Source organism: Nipponia nippon, unplaced genomic scaffold, assembly GCF_047370975.1.
Source record: "Nipponia nippon isolate SJK-2023a ecotype South Korea unplaced genomic scaffold, ASM4737097v1 scaffold_7, whole genome shotgun sequence".
NCBI lineage: Eukaryota > Metazoa > Chordata > Aves > Pelecaniformes > Threskiornithidae > Nipponia > Nipponia nippon.
In genome coordinates, this window is record NW_028262391.1 from 14,660,928 (window position 1) to 14,679,679 (window position 18,752).

At 50.4% G+C, this 18,752-nt stretch overlaps 1 protein-coding gene across 1 annotated transcript in view; it reads left to right on the forward strand.

The window, feature by feature from the left end:
* LOC104015731 (IgGFc-binding protein-like) overlaps nt 1-18,544 on the forward strand; it is a 62,511-nt gene extending 43,967 nt beyond the window's left edge. The window contains 27 exon segments of the mRNA XM_087739719.1: nt 2-262; nt 414-613; nt 715-1,095; nt 1,441-1,727; nt 2,429-2,700; nt 2,974-3,066; nt 3,368-3,451; nt 3,749-3,841; nt 4,843-4,932; nt 5,049-5,290; nt 5,386-5,669; nt 5,779-6,056; nt 6,350-6,948; nt 7,328-7,628; nt 7,631-7,891; nt 8,043-8,242; nt 8,344-8,724; nt 9,070-9,356; nt 10,058-10,329; nt 10,603-10,695; nt 10,997-11,089; nt 12,517-12,764; nt 13,049-13,226; nt 14,778-14,886; nt 15,390-15,481; nt 16,110-16,286; nt 18,252-18,544. Of these exon segments, the coding sequence (XP_087595845.1) occupies nt 2-262; nt 414-613; nt 715-1,095; nt 1,441-1,727; nt 2,429-2,700; nt 2,974-3,066; nt 3,368-3,451; nt 3,749-3,841; nt 4,843-4,932; nt 5,049-5,290; nt 5,386-5,669; nt 5,779-6,056; nt 6,350-6,948; nt 7,328-7,628; nt 7,631-7,891; nt 8,043-8,242; nt 8,344-8,724; nt 9,070-9,356; nt 10,058-10,329; nt 10,603-10,695; nt 10,997-11,089; nt 12,517-12,764; nt 13,049-13,226; nt 14,778-14,886; nt 15,390-15,481; nt 16,110-16,286; nt 18,252-18,544 (6,149 nt within the window).
* The last annotated feature ends 208 nt before the right edge of the window (nt 18,545-18,752 follow it).

Here is an 18,752-nt window from a genome sequence, read left to right on the forward strand (position 1 = left end):
CTTCCCCCCGGACCCTGCAGTGCAGAAGAGGAGAAGCTCTACCGATCGGACCAGTTCTGTGGCATGCTGACTGCCAGGCCTGGCTCTTTTGAGAGGTGCCACGGCGTGATCAACCCCCAGAGCTACTTTGAGACCTGCTTCTATGACCTTTGTGCCCTGAATGGTGGCCAGGAGGTCCTGTGTGCTGCTCTGGAGGCCTACGCTGACGCATGCCAGGCAGCCGGCGTGACTCTTCTTCCCTGGAGGAATGCCACCTTCTGCCGTGAGTACCTGCCTTGCAGTTGCCAGAAGGGGAATGTGCCGCTCCCCGTGCCCAGAACCGCTGGCCAAAGCAAGTCTTTGGTCGTCTCCTTCCCAGGAGGTCGTCCTTCCTTGAAGGCTTGCTTGTCCTAATTGTCCCCTTCCCATTGCAGCCCTGCCGTGCCCCGCCAACAGCTACTATGACCCTTGCATGACCGGCTGTCCTGCCACCTGCGTTGACCGACAAGCCCCGCAGAACTGCTCCAAGCCCTGCGTGGAGGGCTGTGCGTGTACCTCTGGCTTCCTCCTCAGCGGAGACACCTGTGTGCCCGAGGCCCACTGCGGCTGCCTCTTTGAGGGCAACTACTACAGCGTGAGTGAAAAGCCTGCCCTGGCTTGCACCCCTCCCAGGGCACTCCCTTGCCTCTACTTTCCTGCCTGACGCGCTGACGCTCGGTGTTCCTCTGCCCGCAGGAAGGCGAGCACTCCGTGAACGAGAACTGCACTCGCCAGTGCCGGTGTGAAGGCAACGGCCAGATGGTTTGCTCTGCGTTGTCCTGTGGTGAGGACGAGGTCTGCAAGATCCAGAACGGCCAGAGGGACTGTTACCCAGCCAGCACTGCTCTCTGCCACATCTACGGCGACCCGCATTACAGCACCTTCGATGGGAAGCTTCACCACTTCCAGGGCTCCTGCAACTACACGGTGGTGACGGGCTGTGAGAACTCCTCCGTGGGGTTCAGTGTCACCACCCGCAACGAACATCGCGGCAGCCAGAAGTGGACAGCTCTGAACTCTGTGGCACTGTCTGTGGAAGGCCTCCACATTGCACTGCGCAAGAACAAGGCGGTCTACGTAAGCCCCTCATTTTTACACCTGGGAACAACACATGCCCTAGGCACCATTAAGTACCACTCTGTCCCCAGGAAGAGCTTGATATTCCCTGAGCCTGGCGCACGGCGAGGCTCTGAGCGGGGCAGATATGGCTGCTCGCGCAGCAACAGGTTCTCGGCTAGTTTTCCTGGCCTTTCGGTGTGCCGTAGGTAGAGTCGCCGCCGTTCTTGTAGGCCTGGGCAGGGTTTCCCATGCCATCAGTGCTCCTGACTCACTGGGCCCTGGCGCCATCGCAGTGAAGAACAGCGACCTCTCAGCGGAGGGCATCTCTTTATGCTTCTGTCTCCCCCTCTCCCCCTCTTTCAGGTCAACGGTGCTCTGGCCTCCCTGCCTGCTTCTCCTGCCCCCGGTGTGACCATTTCCCTGAGCGGCTCCTACGTGCGGGTTTCTACCAAGCTGGGCCTGCAGCTGCAGTTCAATGGGGACCATGAGCTCCTAGTGAAGGTGTCTGAGAAGCACAAGGGCAAGCTGTGTGGGCTGTGCGGGACGTACACTGGGAGCCAGCAGGACGACTTCATGCGCCCCGATGGGGTTGTCGTGCCCAACTTCAATGACTTTGGAGACAGCTGGATGGTGCCGGATGAGGAGTGGGCGTGAGTCCTTGCTCCGTCGCGTAGATGACGGGCAAAAGGGAGCGTGGGGGAGGGGCGCTGTGAGGGGCGCAAGGAGGGAGGGGCGATAATGGCAGGCATGCGGCAAGGGAGAGGAGGCAGGCAGCTGTGGGAACGCGTGTGCAAGCACATAGAGGCTCCACGGCAGTAGGCGTTATCGTCCTTGCGTCTCACACCCCTGCTTCACCCACCAGCGGGGTGTCCTGTCTGCAACTGGGTGCCAGACGTGCGGCCGTTCCCCTTTCCCCTCAAGGCTGGCTTGCTTGTGCCAGCGTCCAGGCCCCTCCGCGCGGTCAGGGTACACGGTGCACTCGCCCCCTAGGCGCTCTGCTCTGGGGTCCTCGGTGACCTCTGTGCAGGGCCCCGCTGTCCCACTCCAGACGCTGCATCTCACCGTTCCTGACCCCAGAGAGAGCGGGCCGTGGCCTTGGCATGATGCTTTTGCCAAGCTGTTGCGATCGCAACTGCCTCGGCCATTTGTTTCTGTCCACCTGATGCCACGGAGGGGAACGGTGACTGTGGGCCATGTTGCCCACCCTTGCAGGTGACAGCCGTGGGTGCCTCGTCTTAGCGAGGGATCTGGACTCCAGAGGCCGAGGTTTTGGCTGGGGAGGAGGTCAGGAAACAGCGTGGCTGGGGTCCACAGGCTGCTGTGAGCTCAGGGCTGTCTGTCCGCTTTGCAGGTGTCACCCAGGCCCCATCCCGCCTGCCTCCTGCTCCCCCGAGGAGGAGGAGGCAGCTAGCAAGCAGTGTGCAATCCTCACGCAACTCGGTGGCCCGTTCCAGCCATGCCATGCAGTTCTGCCGCCCAAGACGTACTTTGAGAGCTGTGTCTATGACCAGTGTGCCACGGGTGGCAGCGCGGAGCATCTCTGCAATGACCTGGGGGCCTATGCTGCAGCCTGTGCTGAGGCAGGCGTTGCTCTGGGAGACTGGAGTGCTGGCACTGTCTGTGGTAGGTGTTCTGTTGATCTCCTTTGTGGCCCACGTTCAAGGAACGGGGCAGCTGTGGTGGAGGTTTCTCCGCGTGTCACCCAACCGCTCTGGTGGGCCACCAGCCCTTGGGTGAAGAGACTCTTTGTGACAGGGATACCGTGGAATGACACTCTCTGATTCCTGCCCAGGGCCTGTCTGGTCACGGCGTTGGGTGTTTGGGAAGGGTGGGCCAGCTGCCTGCAACAAATGTCCCACGTTGGTGCAGAGCTCCTCTAACTCTCTCTTGTGCTAGGTCCATCGACACCAAAACCCACCATCCCCTTGCCAAGCACTACAACACAGCCTCCACGCACGCCGTCAACACCAAGACCCACACCGAGCTCAGGTACTGCCGTGTTCCATTCCCATCTTCTACTGCTTGTTGAAACTGTTCATTTCACTTCCTCCAAGGCCCACCACCACGCTATGGAGTGTCTGTAGTGAAGGGGCTGCGCGGCTCTTTCTATCCTCCCGCTATGCTGGTGGATGAGCACTTGAGCGCTGGAATTTTTGCTGAGGAGACACTGGGCAATCCCTGCCCTGGGCCTGCCTGGTCACGGCGTTGGGTGTTTGGGAAGGGTGGGCCAGCTGCCTGCAACAAATCTCCCAGGTTGTTGCAGAGCTCCTCTAGCTCTCTCTTGTGCTAGGTCCATCAACCGCAGGACCTGAGACCGCCTTGCCAGACACCACAACACAGCCTCTGCATACACCGAGACCCACACCGAGCTCAGGTACTGCCGTGTTCCCTTCCCCTCTTCTACTGCTTGTGGCAAGTGTTCGGTTAGCTTTCCTCGAGGCTCGTGGCCAAGGGATGGAGTGTCTGTAGTGCAGGAGCTGCGTGTCTCCTTTTATCACTCACCAGTGCTCTGTGGAGAGCGCTTGAGTGCAGAAACCTCTGCTGAGGAGACACTGTGCGATTCCTGCCCTGGGCCTCTCTGGTCATGGTTTTGGGGTGTTTGGGAAGGGCGGACCGGCTGCCTGCAACAAACCTCCATCTTGCCACTGACCACTTCTGTGTCTCTCCGTAGGTCCGCTTCCTTCTACACCCTCGACCCCATTGCCAGACACTACGACGGAGCCACCACGCACACCAGCAACACCACCACCTGGGACCACCTCAGGTACTACTGTTATTGGTGGCGTTTTGAGTCATCTTCAAAACCCATAGTGGATATGCCGGGCAATGCTTTGTGTCACTCTCCTGCCGTACTGAGACACACATTGAGTGCTATTCCCTTTCTGAGGGTTTGGGTGGGACGCCCGTGCTTCTGGCACTTAGGTGTTTGAGGAGGTTTGAACCGGATGCCTGGAAAAAATATTCCTGTCTTGATATAGATCTCCACTAATTCTGTCTCTTGGCAAAAGCAGTGGACCAGTCATGGTGCTGATGTTCTTTGTGCAAGGTGGGCTGGGGAGAAGAGGCAGCAGGAGGTGCTTAACTGAATGTTTCCTCTGGTCTTTCATTAGGTCATTTAGCAAAGAGCCATCCAATTAAATCCTCATGCTACAAATATAAATTCAAAAGATGAAGAAGTTGAGCAGAACTTCAGAAAAGGGGATTCAAGGAGACACAGGAAGCTTTCAAGTGCTTAGCACCTCTGGAAATCTGGCTTCTAATCTAAGCTTCTAATGGGCTTCCAGTATTCACTTTAGAAGATGATGTTTGAACACTTTTGACCTACGACCAGAATTGGGTCATGAAAGACCAGAATTGGGTCATGAAAGACAACATACACTGTCGGTTAAGGGCTCAGCCAGGGACAATTGAGCACTTGTCTAACAGATCACCACTTTGGCTTTAATACAATATTTTATCTTTTTGAGAAGTGCTACTGCATCACATACCCAACCTGTCTACAGCTTCAGGTTTTCACCAAACATGCAAAATAAATTATAGAAGTATATAAACCAGGGCTTTAAAATTAATAAAGGAGAATCCTGCAGCTTGAGGTCCATTCAACCTTGCAGTCACAGCACTACAGAGGTACAAGGCTTGGCCTGGGGAAGGGCAGCTTGAGGAACATTGCGCTTCTCGTGGCAGTCAGTGTAGTTTCTGTCTTGAACAAGAGCTGGTCAAGGAGGACTGATTTGCTTCTACCATCTTCTACCATCTCTTTCGTAGGCGATGTGACTCCGACACCACCAGACACCACCACCACCACCACCAAACCTTCAACAGGGCATCCCACGCCACCACCCGTGCCAGACTCAGGTGAGTAGAGTAGACCCGTCATGGGGCCACCGTCCTTTGTGCAGGGCCTGCTGGGCGGCAGAGGCGGCAGGAGGTGCTTAACTGAATGTTTCCTCTGGTCTTTCCACTGTGAGCAGGGACCTGTGTGGTGGAGGGAGACCCTCACTACCACACGTTCGACAAGCAGCTACACCACTTCATGGGCACCTGCACCTACACCCTCTCCAAGCTGTGCGAGAGCAACAGCTCGCTGCCCTACTTCAACGTGGAAGCGGCCAATGAGCACAGGGGAAGCAACACGCGCGTGTCCTATGTCCGATACGTGGATGTCGACGTGGCTGGCCAGCGGATAAGGCTGGGGAAGGGTGGAGCAGTGACGGTAAGCGCAAGGAGGAGAGGCGGTGGGGCTGGGCGAGAGGACAGAGCTGCGCCAAATGGGTTGCTCCAACCCTGTCTCGGTTTCTGTCCTTGCAGGTCAACGGAGTGGCAGAGCTCCTGCCCTGCACCCCATCCGTGGGCGTGCAGGTCTCATCCAGCGGGTTCTACACTGTGGTCACGACAGACTTTGGCTTGAGAGTGAAGTTTGATGGGAAGCATCGGGTGGAGGTGACGCTTCCGAGCACCTTTGGGCAGAAGGTTTGTGGCATGTGTGGGAACTACAACGGGATGGCAGCAGATGACTTCCTGAACCCGGAAGGGGTGATGGAGCCAGACTCCACCAGCCTGGGCAACAGCTGGCAGGTGTCCAATGACAGCAGGTGCGTGTGGCCCCCCAGCAGGTCTGGGGACGTGTCGGGCAAGGGGAGGGGGAGGCACCAGGAGAAGCCCGCGGATGACCCAGGGGCCCTTCTGCCTGTCCTTCCACAGCTGCGCAGCCGGACCGCTCCCCACCCCAGCCTGCAATGAGACGGACAAGCAAGTCATTGCCAGCAGCCACTTCTGCGGGCTCCTCACTGACACCAGCGGCCCGTTTCAGATGTGCCACGCTGTGGTGAGCCCCAGCGATTACTTTAACACCTGCCTTTATGACCTGTGTGAGCTGGGGCTGGATCGCGAGGCCCTGTGCAAGAGCTTGCAGTCCTACGCGGACGCCTGCCAGTCGCTTGGTGTCAAGATACCTGCGTGGAGGAACGCAACCTTCTGCCGTAAGTCCACACGCGGTGCCGCGGATCGTTCCTCTCAGGAAAACACAGAACAGGAATGAAAGAGTGGGGTGGGGAATAAGAAGTAATTTTATTAGGTGCCGTGGGGATTTACAGGTAGTTGTCAGTATTAGAGGCACCATTTTCTGTTTCATTTGATCAGGTGTGACTTAGAATACTCACGGAGCCAAGCAGACCACAGAGAAAATATAGACTCTTAATTTTTCAGAGGGGAAAATACAGAGCAAAGCAGTGTTATGTTCCCCAAGTAACGGCCATGTCTTCTGTCTCGGCAGCCATCACCTGTCCGGCCAACAGTCACTACGAGCCCTGTGCTGCAGCCTGCCCTGCCACCTGTGTTGACCCGATGGCTCCTGCTACCTGCAGCGTGCCGTGCGTGGAGGGCTGTGTGTGCGACAGCGGGTACCTGCTCTACAACGACCGATGCGTGCCCAGCCAGCAGTGCGGGTGCTGGCACAACGGGCAGCACTACCCCGTGGGCTCGGAGTTCTGGACGGACAACACCTGCTCCTCAAAGTGCACGTGTCCCGCGCGGGGAAGCAAAGTCCAGTGCACCAGTGCCTCATGCCCTGCGGGCCAGTACTGCGGGGTGCAGGATGGGAAACCCGAGTGCCTTGAACAATCCTACGGCATCTGCCACGTCCACAGTGACCCTCACTACAACACCTTTGACAAGGTGACGCACCACTTCATGGGCACCTGCACCTACACCCTGGCCAAAGTGTGCTCCAACACCACCTCCCTGCCCTACTTCAACGTTGAGGCCAAGAACGAGCATCGTGGGAACACCAGAGTGTCGTATGTGCGCGAAGTCCTGGTGGAGGTGTACGGAGCGCACATTGTCATTGTCAAGAAGGAGAAGAGCCAAGTGCTGGTAGGCAGCGGGGCTGGCAGGAGCGTGGCGCGGCTGCAAGGCGGGGCTGGCCTTTCTTGGCAGGGCCTGGGCTGTGCCAGACACCTCCATTGTCCCAGGCCCGGGTGGGTTGCCCTGCAGCCACTGGGTTGCTTTGTTTTCCCTTTCCGGAGGGGTTGGAGGAGGAAGAGGCAAACGGGGAACGTGGCCCGTGTTGAACGGAGGCCCCTGCAGAGTGCAGAACACAGGCATGGCTCTGCAAGCCACAGGGGCGTCTGGGTGTGAGGGCATCATGGGCGCCGGTTTGCCGTGCCCGGCCTGGCAGCTGATTTCCCTGGGGCAGGAGACCCCAGGGAGGCCAGGGACAAGTCCCGGGCCCATTGCGGTGTGTCTGCCCTAGGTGAACAATCTGCGCAAGACCTTGCCGGTGAGTGCAGCGGGAGGTGCCATCACGGTGAGCAGGAGCGGCCGCTACATCGTCCTGGAGACAGACTTCAACCTCAGAGTGTCCTACGACACTGACCACTCGGTGGAGGTGAAGGTGCCCACCACCTACGTCAACCTGACCTGTGGCATGTGCGGGAACTTCAACAGCCGGAGAGAGGACGATTACATGATGCCCAACGGGCTGCAAGCCGCAGACTCCAATGAGCTGGGGCAGAGCTGGCAGGTCCCAGACGACGACCCCTCTTGCGGTGTCCCCTTCCCCCCGGACCCTGCAGTGCAGAAGAGGAGAAGCTCTACCGATCGGACCAGTTCTGTGGCATGCTGACTGCCAGGCCTGGCTCTTTTGAGAGGTGCCACGGCGTGATCAACCCCCAGAGCTACTTTGAGACCTGCTTCTATGACCTTTGTGCCCTGAATGGTGGCCAGGAGGTCCTGTGTGCTGCTCTGGAGGCCTACGCTGACGCATGCCAGGCAGCCGGCGTGACTCTTCTTCCCTGGAGGAATGCCACCTTCTGCCGTGAGTACCTGCCTTGCAGTTGCCAGAAGGGGAATGTGCCGCTCCCCGTGCCCAGAACCGCTGGCCAAAGCAAGTCTTTGGTCGTCTCCTTCCCAGGAGGTCGTCCTTCCTTGAAGGCTTGCTTGTCCTAATTGTCCCCTTCCCATTGCAGCCCTGCCGTGCCCCGCCAACAGCTACTATGACCCTTGCATGACCGGCTGTCCTGCCACCTGCGTTGACCGACAAGCCCCGCAGAACTGCTCCAAGCCCTGCGTGGAGGGCTGTGCGTGTACCTCTGGCTTCCTCCTCAGCGGAGACACCTGTGTGCCCGAGGCCCACTGCGGCTGCCTCTTTGAGGGCAACTACTACAGCGTGAGTGAAAAGCCTGCCCTGGCTTGCACCCCTCCCAGGGCACTCCCTTGCCTCTACTTTCCTGCCTGACGCGCTGACGCTCGGTGTTCCTCTGCCCGCAGGAAGGCGAGCACTCCGTGAACGAGAACTGCACTCGCCAGTGCCGGTGTGAAGGCAACGGCCAGATGGTTTGCTCTGCGTTGTCCTGTGGTGAGGACGAGGTCTGCAAGATCCAGAACGGCCAGAGGGACTGTTACCCAGCCAGCACTGCTCTCTGCCACATCTACGGCGACCCGCATTACAGCACCTTCGATGGGAAGCTTCACCACTTCCAGGGCTCCTGCAACTACACGGTGGTGACGGGCTGTGAGAACTCCTCCGTGGGGTTCAGTGTCACCACCCGCAACGAACATCGCGGCAGCCAGAAGTGGACAGCTCTGAACTCTGTGGCACTGTCTGTGGAAGGCCTCCACATTGCACTGCGCAAGAACAAGGCGGTCTACGTAAGCCCCTCATTTTTACACCTGGGAACAACACATGCCCTAGGCACCATTAAGTACCACTCTGTCCCCAGGAAGAGCTTGATATTCCCTGAGCCTGGCGCACGGCGAGGCTCTGAGCGGGGCAGATATGGCTGCTCGCGCAGCAACAGGTTCTCGGCTAGTTTTCCTGGCCTTTCGGTGTGCCGTAGGTAGAGTCGCCGCCGTTCTTGTAGGCCTGGGCAGGGTTTCCCATGCCATCAGTGCTCCTGACTCACTGGGCCCTGGCGCCATCGCAGTGAAGAACAGCGACCTCTCAGCGGAGGGCATCTCTTTATGCTTCTGTCTCCCCCTCTCCCCCTCTTTCAGGTCAACGGTGCTCTGGCCTCCCTGCCTGCTTCTCCTGCCCCCGGTGTGACCATTTCCCTGAGCGGCTCCTACGTGCGGGTTTCTACCAAGCTGGGCCTGCAGCTGCAGTTCAATGGGGACCATGAGCTCCTAGTGAAGGTGTCTGAGAAGCACAAGGGCAAGCTGTGTGGGCTGTGCGGGACGTACACTGGGAGCCAGCAGGACGACTTCATGCGCCCCGATGGGGTTGTCGTGCCCAACTTCAATGACTTTGGAGACAGCTGGATGGTGCCGGATGAGGAGTGGGCGTGAGTCCTTGCTCCGTCGCGTAGATGACGGGCAAAAGGGAGCGTGGGGGAGGGGCGCTGTGAGGGGCGCAAGGAGGGAGGGGCTGTAATGGCAGGCATGCGGCAAGGGAGAGGAGGCAGGCAGCTGTGGGAACGCGTGTGCAAGCACATAGAGGCTCCACGGCAGTAGGCGTTATCGTCCTTGCGTCTCACACCCCTGCTTCACCCACCAGCGGGGTGTCCTGTCTGCAACTGGGTGCCAGACGTGCGGCCGTTCCCCTTTCCCCTCAAGGCTGGCTTGCTTGTGCCAGCGTCCAGGCCCCTCCGCGCGGTCAGGGTACACGGTGCACTCGCCCCCTAGGCGCTCTGCTCTGGGGTCCTCGGTGACCTCTGTGCAGGGCCCCGCTGTCCCACTCCAGACGCTGCATCTCACCGTTCCTGACCCCAGAGAGAGCGGGCCGTGGCCTTGGCATGATGCTTTTGCCAAGCTGTTGTGATCGCAACTGCCTCGGCCATTTGTTTCTGTCCACCTGATGCCACGGAGGGGAACGGTGACTGTGGGCCATGTTGCCCACCCTTGCAGGTGACAGCCGTGGGTGCCTCGTCTTAGCGAGGGATCTGGACTCCAGAGGCCGAGGTTTTGGCTGGGGAGGAGGTCAGGAAACAGCGTGGCTGGGGTCCACAGGCTGCTGTGAGCTCAGGGCTGTCTGTCCGCTTTGCAGGTGTCACCCAGGCCCCATCCCGCCTGCCTCCTGCTCCCCCGAGGAGGAGGAGGCAGCTAGCAAGCAGTGTGCAATCCTCACGCAACTCGGTGGCCCGTTCCAGCCATGCCATGCAGTTCTGCCGCCCAAGACGTACTTTGAGAGCTGTGTCTATGACCAGTGTGCCACGGGTGGCAGCGCGGAGCATCTCTGCAATGACCTGGGGGCCTATGCTGCAGCCTGTGCTGAGGCAGGCGTTGCTCTGGGAGACTGGAGTGCTGGCACTGTCTGTGGTAGGTGTTCTGTTGATCTCCTTTGTGGCCCACGTTCAAGGAACGGGGCAGCTGTGGTGGAGGTTTCTCCGCGTGTCACCCAACCGCTCTGGTGGGCCACCAGCCCTTGGGTGAAGAGACTCTTTGTGACAGGGATACCGTGGAATGACACTCTCTGATTCCTGCCCAGGGCCTGTCTGGTCACGGCGTTGGGTGTTTGGGAAGGGTGGGCCAGCTGCCTGCAACAAATGTCCCACGTTGGTGCAGAGCTCCTCTAACTCTCTCTTGTGCTAGGTCCATCGACACCAAAACCCACCATCCCCTTGCCAAGCACTACAACACAGCCTCCACGCACGCCGTCAACACCAAGACCCACACCGAGCTCAGGTACTGCCGTGTTCCATTCCCATCTTCTACTGCTTGTTGAAACTGTTCATTTCACTTCCTCCAAGGCCCACCACCACGCTATGGAGTGTCTGTAGTGAAGGGGCTGCGCGGCTCTTTCTATCCTCCCGCTATGCTGGTGGATGAGCACTTGAGCGCTGGAATTTTTGCTGAGGAGACACTGGGCAATCCCTGCCCTGGGCCTGCCTGGTCACGGCGTTGGGTGTTTGGGAAGGGTGGGCCAGCTGCCTGCAACAAATCTCCCAGGTTGTTGCAGAGCTCCTCTAACTCTCTCTTGTGCTAGGTCCATCAACCGCAGGACCTGAGACCGCCTTGCCAGACACCACAACACAGCCTCCACGCACGCCGTCAACACCAAGACCCACACCGAGCTCAGGTACTGTCATTTCCTATCCCCACCTCTTACTGCCTGTCATAAGTTCTGAGTTTTCTTAATCCAGGTCCCACAGCCAACTGTCAGAGTTTTTATACTGGCAGGTCAGAGCTTTTGCTTGCTGACCGAATCACACTGATGTGACAGTCCTTCAGTGCTGGAACTCCTTCTGAGTAATGACTATGAAAGTCCTGCCATGGGTCTCTTTTGCTACAATGTTGGGGTTTTTGGTAACGGTACACCAGCAGCCTGATAGTTATTATTTCACATACCCTTTATTGCTATGTCCATAAGTATTTAAATTACTCTTCTTTATGGCAAGTTTTCATCTGTTATACAGATGTTATTGTTTTTAGTATTTTGAAATTTAATGTAGCTTCCAAATTTTATTTTTATTTTGGATATAATCCAGTTATATGGTCCTGGAAAAGACTGAGTCATTGTGGTTATTTTTATTTTAATGCTCTAGGAAATACACTAAATATCAGTTTAGATAAGTTTTAACTGCTTTTTTCCTTCGATTTTAAGCACCACGTCTTCGACATGTGTCAGCTTGTACAAGGGAGTGCTAGCTCACCTAGTCAGTTTTAATTTCTTCTGCGTTTTTTTATAATTGTTATGTATGTAGTTCCTGGAGTTTTAATAGTTTGGGTGTAAGCAGTTAAGGCTGACATGTAGACACAACCATAAGTGTAACTGTTTTTGTAACATGCCATTGAAAAGCAGAGAAGACGTAAAGACCTCATTATTTTTTGTTGTTGTTGAAAAACACCATAAAACACCTGCAAGCTCAACTCTGCTAAGATTTGATGGGAAGAATTTTTTTTGCTGAAAATGTGAATTTCTTATTAGCACTCAAACCCTTATCCAGCTTACACACACAAATGCACATACACTGTGTACCTCCATTTGTATATATTATTACTAGCTAATTAACTTCAATATTTTTTAAAAGTGTGTAAGGGACATCTTGTGTATGCAGTGTTAGATAGGAGTTCCATAACTGATGTGAGTACAGAAGGCCAGACAGCTTGTAGTGCAGTGGTCTATTCTGGCTAACCAACCCTGTGAAGTTTTTTAGTAGATTCTTCCTGTTTAGTCACAAATAGCCTTTCAGACATGGACATTAAAAACTCACTGCTCCTCTTTATATAATGATGTCTTAATAGCAAAGCTTGTTTTAATATCAAAGCTTTTTGCTTATATTTCTTCCTCAACCTCTAGCATAGATTTCTGATACATAAGAGTGCAGATTCTTTATGGGTCCAAAGACAGGAGGCTGGGCTGGGCTTTGAAATGTTCTTGACTCATGCCATCACTGTTATATCTGAGCAGAAGTTACAAAGTAAAACAAACAAAGTGGGGACAAAGCAACTGCAGAAGTCTGGTAGAGATTCAGAGGGAATTATTCTGTCTTTCTTTCTTCCCAGGCCGTGCTTTCTGCAGTGCCTCTGGAGATCCACATTATAACACTTTTGACCAGAGAGTTCATAATTTCATGGGAAATTGCACTTACACCCTCTCCAAAGTGTGCAACGTCTCTGAGAGCCTTCCATACTTTGATGTGTCCACAACGAATGAGCACAGAGGAGCCAACACCAAAGTCTCTTACGTGAAGTCAGTGCAGGTGGAAGTCTATGGCAACCAGATTTCTTTGCTGAAAAACAAGAAAGTGAATGTAAGAAAATACTTGTTTAAAAGACATGTATAATATTTTTAAACTGACGTGCAGATAACGAAATATTTTCTCTGACTGTAGAGTTCATAGCAAACTTTCTCTTTTTATTAGTTAAATGTACCTCTTTTAGTGAGATGTCCAACAAATTTGCTCAGCTGAAGTGTTCTTTAATTACTTCCAGTTCCCTTGTGCACAAGATCATATCTTGCACTAATCTATTTTAGCTGCCAGTAGCTATAGGAGTCCCAGCAGCCGTACACTAACTTTTACAACTTGCTGTACAGGTCAATGGCAGCAGAATGAACCTGCCTGTATTTATTGAGAAGAAGATCAGTATTCAAAGCAGTGGTGGATATGTTGTCTTGCAAACTGACTTTGGACTGTGGGTGAGATATGATGGAAATCACTATGCAGAAGTCTCTGTGCCCTCTAATTACAGAGGTCTGCTCTGTGGCCTCTGTGGTAAGTCATAGGCTTAGTCACTTTTTAGTGAGTTGTGGAGGCTGGTGATTGCTTAAACTTTTTTTCTTAGCATGTCATACTCTACACACAACTCATCCTTGTCAAATGGACTAGAATTTACAGCAGTGAAGAAAACTTGCTAGAATTTTTCAGTTTCTAAGAACTGTTACTTACAAAATTCCTGGTAACATGCTATCCATTTGTAATGTTGTAAGGTATAACTACAAATAACAATTTTAGCCAAATAAAAAACCTCAATTCAGTTCTACAGTTTAAATTTAGGAAGAGTAATGATTTGCATGCATCTAAAGAATTCTACAAATACATTTTTCTGTTATTTACATTCTGATGTATTTGTCTTTTGTTGGGTGTGAGGAATGCTATACCATTTCATTTTGTGAATCATAAAAATTTGAGGCTGTTTCCACAGCAGAGAGCAATCTTCAGAATAGCTTACGGTCAGCATCCTCAAACTTTCCAGCTGTTGTTTTCCTGTTTCATGAGGTATTTGTACAACCCAAATGATCATGTTTATATGATCAAAGGAAAAAAAAAAAAAAAAAGAAGATATAAAAGAAAAAGAAAGACATGAAAAATTAGACTACTAAGGCTTATTTTTACCTGCTTTTTATTCCAGCTAAGATAGGCACTGTCTACATTAAAATAAAGCAATGACAAGGATCCAATATGGATAATCCTGAGCTGACAGACTTGATGAATAAGCAAGAAAATTCATACTTTATTTCCAAAATTCAAATACCACAAAACATTAAGTGCTCTATGTGATACAAAACACAAAGGCCTTTTAGAGTACTGTGAGAAAGATCAGACACAAAGGACACATTCTACTGTGTTCTGCAAGAAATTCTGATGCAATAGGATAGCAAAGTAAATAAGTCACAGGTGGCTTATGTAGCTAATGAGAGTAGGAGCTCACTGGAATTAGTAGTGTCCAGTAATTTTTTATCAGCGATGTTGCTAGTGCCTGAACCTGAGCAGGTTTAGTTGGAACAACATGCTGAAATCCAGCTGATTATATGAAACGTACTTCAGGATAGAGATGGGACTGTAGAAATTATGAGAGTAGCTTGTCTTGTGAGTTTCTGATTATTCTTTAATTTGGATCACCTGAAATTTCCTAGTTCAATTATCTCTCCATGGGTTTTTCACACTTTCAATTCGGGAAATCTACCTAAGAATATAATGGTGCAAATAACACCATTTGATTTTTAGTCCAACATTCTACAGGTAGGATCCAAGGAAATGAGTTGGTTTTTTTTAGTTAAGCAATTCTTTCTTGTATGCAATGTAATCTAGTTACATGAGAACTTACAGACTTCTTGCTTCAAGTCCACAAGTCTCTGAACGACAGCTCTTGTCAGTAGTCAAAGCCTAAAACACAATTGAGCTCTTCTTGTTTTGCCCAGTACACACTGATGTTGCATATATACTCTCCCTAGCTCATTGTAGTTTATTTTACAGCCTGAAACCTAGATTTGTTCTACAGGTGTGAACTTCATGTGTCCCATAAATCTCTCTTTACCCTCACAGGTAATTATAACAGCGATCCAAATGATGACAACATAAAGCCCAATGGTGACATTGCAAGTGGTTCCACTGATCTTGGACAAAGCTGGCTTGTGCCTGAGAATAACACCATGTATGTATATTAATTTAATCACATGGCATTTGCTAATCAAACTCTATAAAATCGAACATCTATCCACTCACTGACTTTGTCATCCAGTGCCATTTTACATCTTCCAACTGCCTGTTAGAAGTAGGGAGCTGCCTCTTTACTTTAAACAGGGAATGAGAAGAGGGCTTATGTCCTTTAAGTCATGTTTTCCAAAGCAAGAACTGTCTGCTGAGTGTGAGGGGGGATGGGACTTCAGTCCAGTTCCCTGACTGGAAACCATAACTGATCGGATCTCATAGTTCCTTTTTCAGCTAAGAATAAGCCTTTGAATAGCCCAGAAGGCATCAAAAAGGGAGTCCATTCAGTGATAGAGCTGACATCAGCTTTTCAAAGAAGCTGGGTAAAGTCTTGTGACTGTAATAAAATACACCCTGTTGTGCACGGTTGTCATGTGTCAATCTTCCACTGAAAATCTGATAGTAAGAGATGTGAAACACACACTTGATTTTGCTTGCTTTCCCCAGATGCTCCAGTGGGACAGAAGAGCAATGTGATCCTGTGCTGGAGAGTGAAGCAAAGAAGAACACAGCATGTGGCATGATCACAGACACAACAGGTAGTATGTTGGTAGTTCTCTGTGAACCATATGATGGAGCACTTTATAGCTTGTGTTGTCTCCTCTCTATGGTCCGTTGTTCTGAGCTCCCATTGGAAGCATATAAAACCTCCAGTGTGAATGGCCAATATAAAACTTGTAGGTGCTTGGTCAAGTTACATCAACCATTCAGACAGTGCCAATGTGTCCACAAAGTTTATCTGAGAATGTGCGCAGGGAGCCATAGCTGCTATTTGCTTTATAGTGACTTGCACTCTGCTTGCTAAAAGGAATAGTTCAGAGGGCACTGTCAATGCATGTATTGCAGATACTTTATCTGAAATTCTGTAGAGGTTCCCTGCGTTGGAGAGCCCCTGCAGTTGACTAGAATTAGTGGCTTACCTAGCCAGCAACTCTTAATTTATGTAGGCTATGGTGTATGTAACCATGCAAAAAGAAGAAAGCCTGATCCAGAGGGCCAAGTCTCATTGTGCATGCTCCATTTCAAGTGTTGGTTTGACTTACTAAACAAAGTTAGCCTGGAGCACTCACAATACATTTGCCGTGACAGAAAATAGATGGTGGTAGCGATCTTGTCATTCCCAATTTTTTTTCTGTCCTTCTCATATATCTTTCTTGATCTACATAGGAATCTTCAAGGATTGTCATACCAAAGTGCCTCCAAAGAATTTCTTTGAAAACTGTGTTTACGACATGTGTTTCACTGGTGGACAGGCAACATCCTTATGCTATGGACTGCAGGCCTATGCTGAGTCATGTATCAATGCTGGGATATGCATAGAGTGGAGGAATGCTACACTTTGCCGTGAGTGTTGTGACTTATAAATATCTATTCTGGATTTAAACTTCAAATGTATGCACATTCTCCTCTACCTTTTCCATACATGTTATTTCATTTTATGTACTGTTTTGAGTATAGTCTATCTTTTGTCATGTCTTGAGCCTGCTTCAGTTTCAGCATCATTGCAGTATTTGTATAAAACACTAATTTTCGTGAACATTTGGATACATGTAGGTCTAATCCTTAAAGTTTTGACAATTTACTATTAGTTTCTTGGAAAAGTTTGATTACATTCAGCTGTATCTTACATGAGCTTCTGCATTGGGGAAATAACTGTTGCTTTGCTCCACTAAAAATCTACCATCCTCAGTGTAAGTGGAGCTGGTAGCCCTCTATACACAAATGGTTATTGATGGGTTTTGGGTCAGAAACTAGTTTAATAAGAGACCTTGAGAAACAGCTGTTTCTAGGCAGTTTACAAGTATTTGTCTATAAAGCAAAGAAATCAAATATTCTCACCTATCTCCCGATTAATTCTCTTCAGAATGACCTTATGGGAAATTTCATATAACGAACTCATATTTCTTAGAATAAAGCTTTCCAGGGGTTCCACTGGTGCTGATTTTATGAAGCACTGGGCAGTTTTCTGCTTGCCAGACATCTTCTAAAGGACCTTTATCTCCACAAAGTACACACCTGGAGAAAAAAAAAAAAAATCCTCTAAAGGTCAACCACACTGAAATAAACCATAATTCTTCTCTATGTTTTTTTGTCTTTTACACTGATTTTAATTATACCAGTTACCACTGTATTAACTTCTGCAGATTTGCACCTTTTTTTCTTTTTTTTTTTTTTTTCCTTGTGATCAACAATTAGCTCTACATTGAAACTAAACCATAAAAAAACATTGAGAGATTCTGGGAGCTGCTCAGTTTGAAAAAAGAATTACTGTGACTTTAGAATGGCTTTAAAGCACCCAGTAAGTCAGCACTGGGAGGACAGAGCACAGAGAATTCATATATAAAAAGAAGACAGAGCAAGAAACGAGCTTCTAACCCTCCAAATCAGATTAAAGCTACGGACATCCAGACTCCACAGTCTGAGGCCATAGCCCAGGGACTAAATATCTATGGCTTGATTATAGTGATAGAGAAGACTCAGTCACATTAAGAGGATTGACTCTCAAGTGCTCCTTTCATCAATAATTCAAATAAAAACTCAATTAAGAACCTGACAAAGAGCAGGTACTCTGGCTAGATGACTGGAGATGTTGGCTGTAGTTATCTGACAGGACTAAGAGATCCTGCTGTAGGGACAGAAGTAAATGAGAGTCATATGTAGTGATTTATGACAGGATCTAGCCAGAAACAGTATTTAGGGCTTTTATAGATGACAGAAATGGACAAATACTTCAGGATTTCTGTATAATGTAATGTCTTCCCTGGGGAGCATGCTTTGAGCGGTAGAAGCCCAATTCTACCATCAGCAGGAGGGGTGTGACAGTATAATATATTTTCCTCAGTGGGTCTCAGTGAAAGACAGAGTCTGATTTTTAGTTCTAGTTTTAAATATATGGCAGGTATTCAAATAGTAACTACAGTAATGGGGCCATATCAGCTGGTATGGGAAGAGATTCTTCTATTCCCTTCATGGAGTGACTTTATGTCTTTAAACCTGCAGAAAAAGGTTTACTAAACTAGGCACAATTAGTCCTAGATGATCACATCAGACCTGCCCTCAAAGCGAGCCTACAATGTTTGACTTCCTTTGTGAGGTGAAGTGCAGGGTAGCCCACCTGTCTTACCCACCTCTACCAAAAGCCACCCATCTCACACTGCAAGAAAATCCTTTATATGCAGCAGTCTCCAGTGTCAGACTTTCTAACAGCAATTTTTATATATTTTCAGGAGCAAACAGTGAAAGCATCAGGAAAAATTTTATCATGATTTTGGCCTTTTGAGTGACCTTATTTTTTCTTTTTCTCTCTAGCCATGTCCTGTCCTGGAGGCAGCATCTACAAGAGCTGTGGTACTAGGTGTCCCTCTACCTGTTTGAACATCTCAGCAGTTGATTCCTGCAGTTCCTTACCAGTGGAAGGTTGCTTCTGTAAGGAAGGCTACGTTTTGAGTGGAGACAAATGTGTGCCAGAAAGCAGCTGTGGTTGTGTTGATGAAAAAAACCAGTATCACCAGGCAAGTTACCTCAGACATTTAAAGAAAAAAAAAAAAAAAGAAAGAACAGGGGATCTCATTTTTTATCACCATGAGAGAAAAAAATGTTAATAACACTAACACAATTATTATTTACACCATCAATAATAATAAAATAGACTCACTTTGCCAACCTTCTTGATCTGTGAGCTGTGTGGCTACAATTGCCCAAATGATCATCTATCATGCATTTTCAAATAATTTGATCGTCCCTTACGGTATTACCTTCCAATTTATCTTATAGTATATACTTGTACACTCTTTTTTCCGCTCAGCTGGA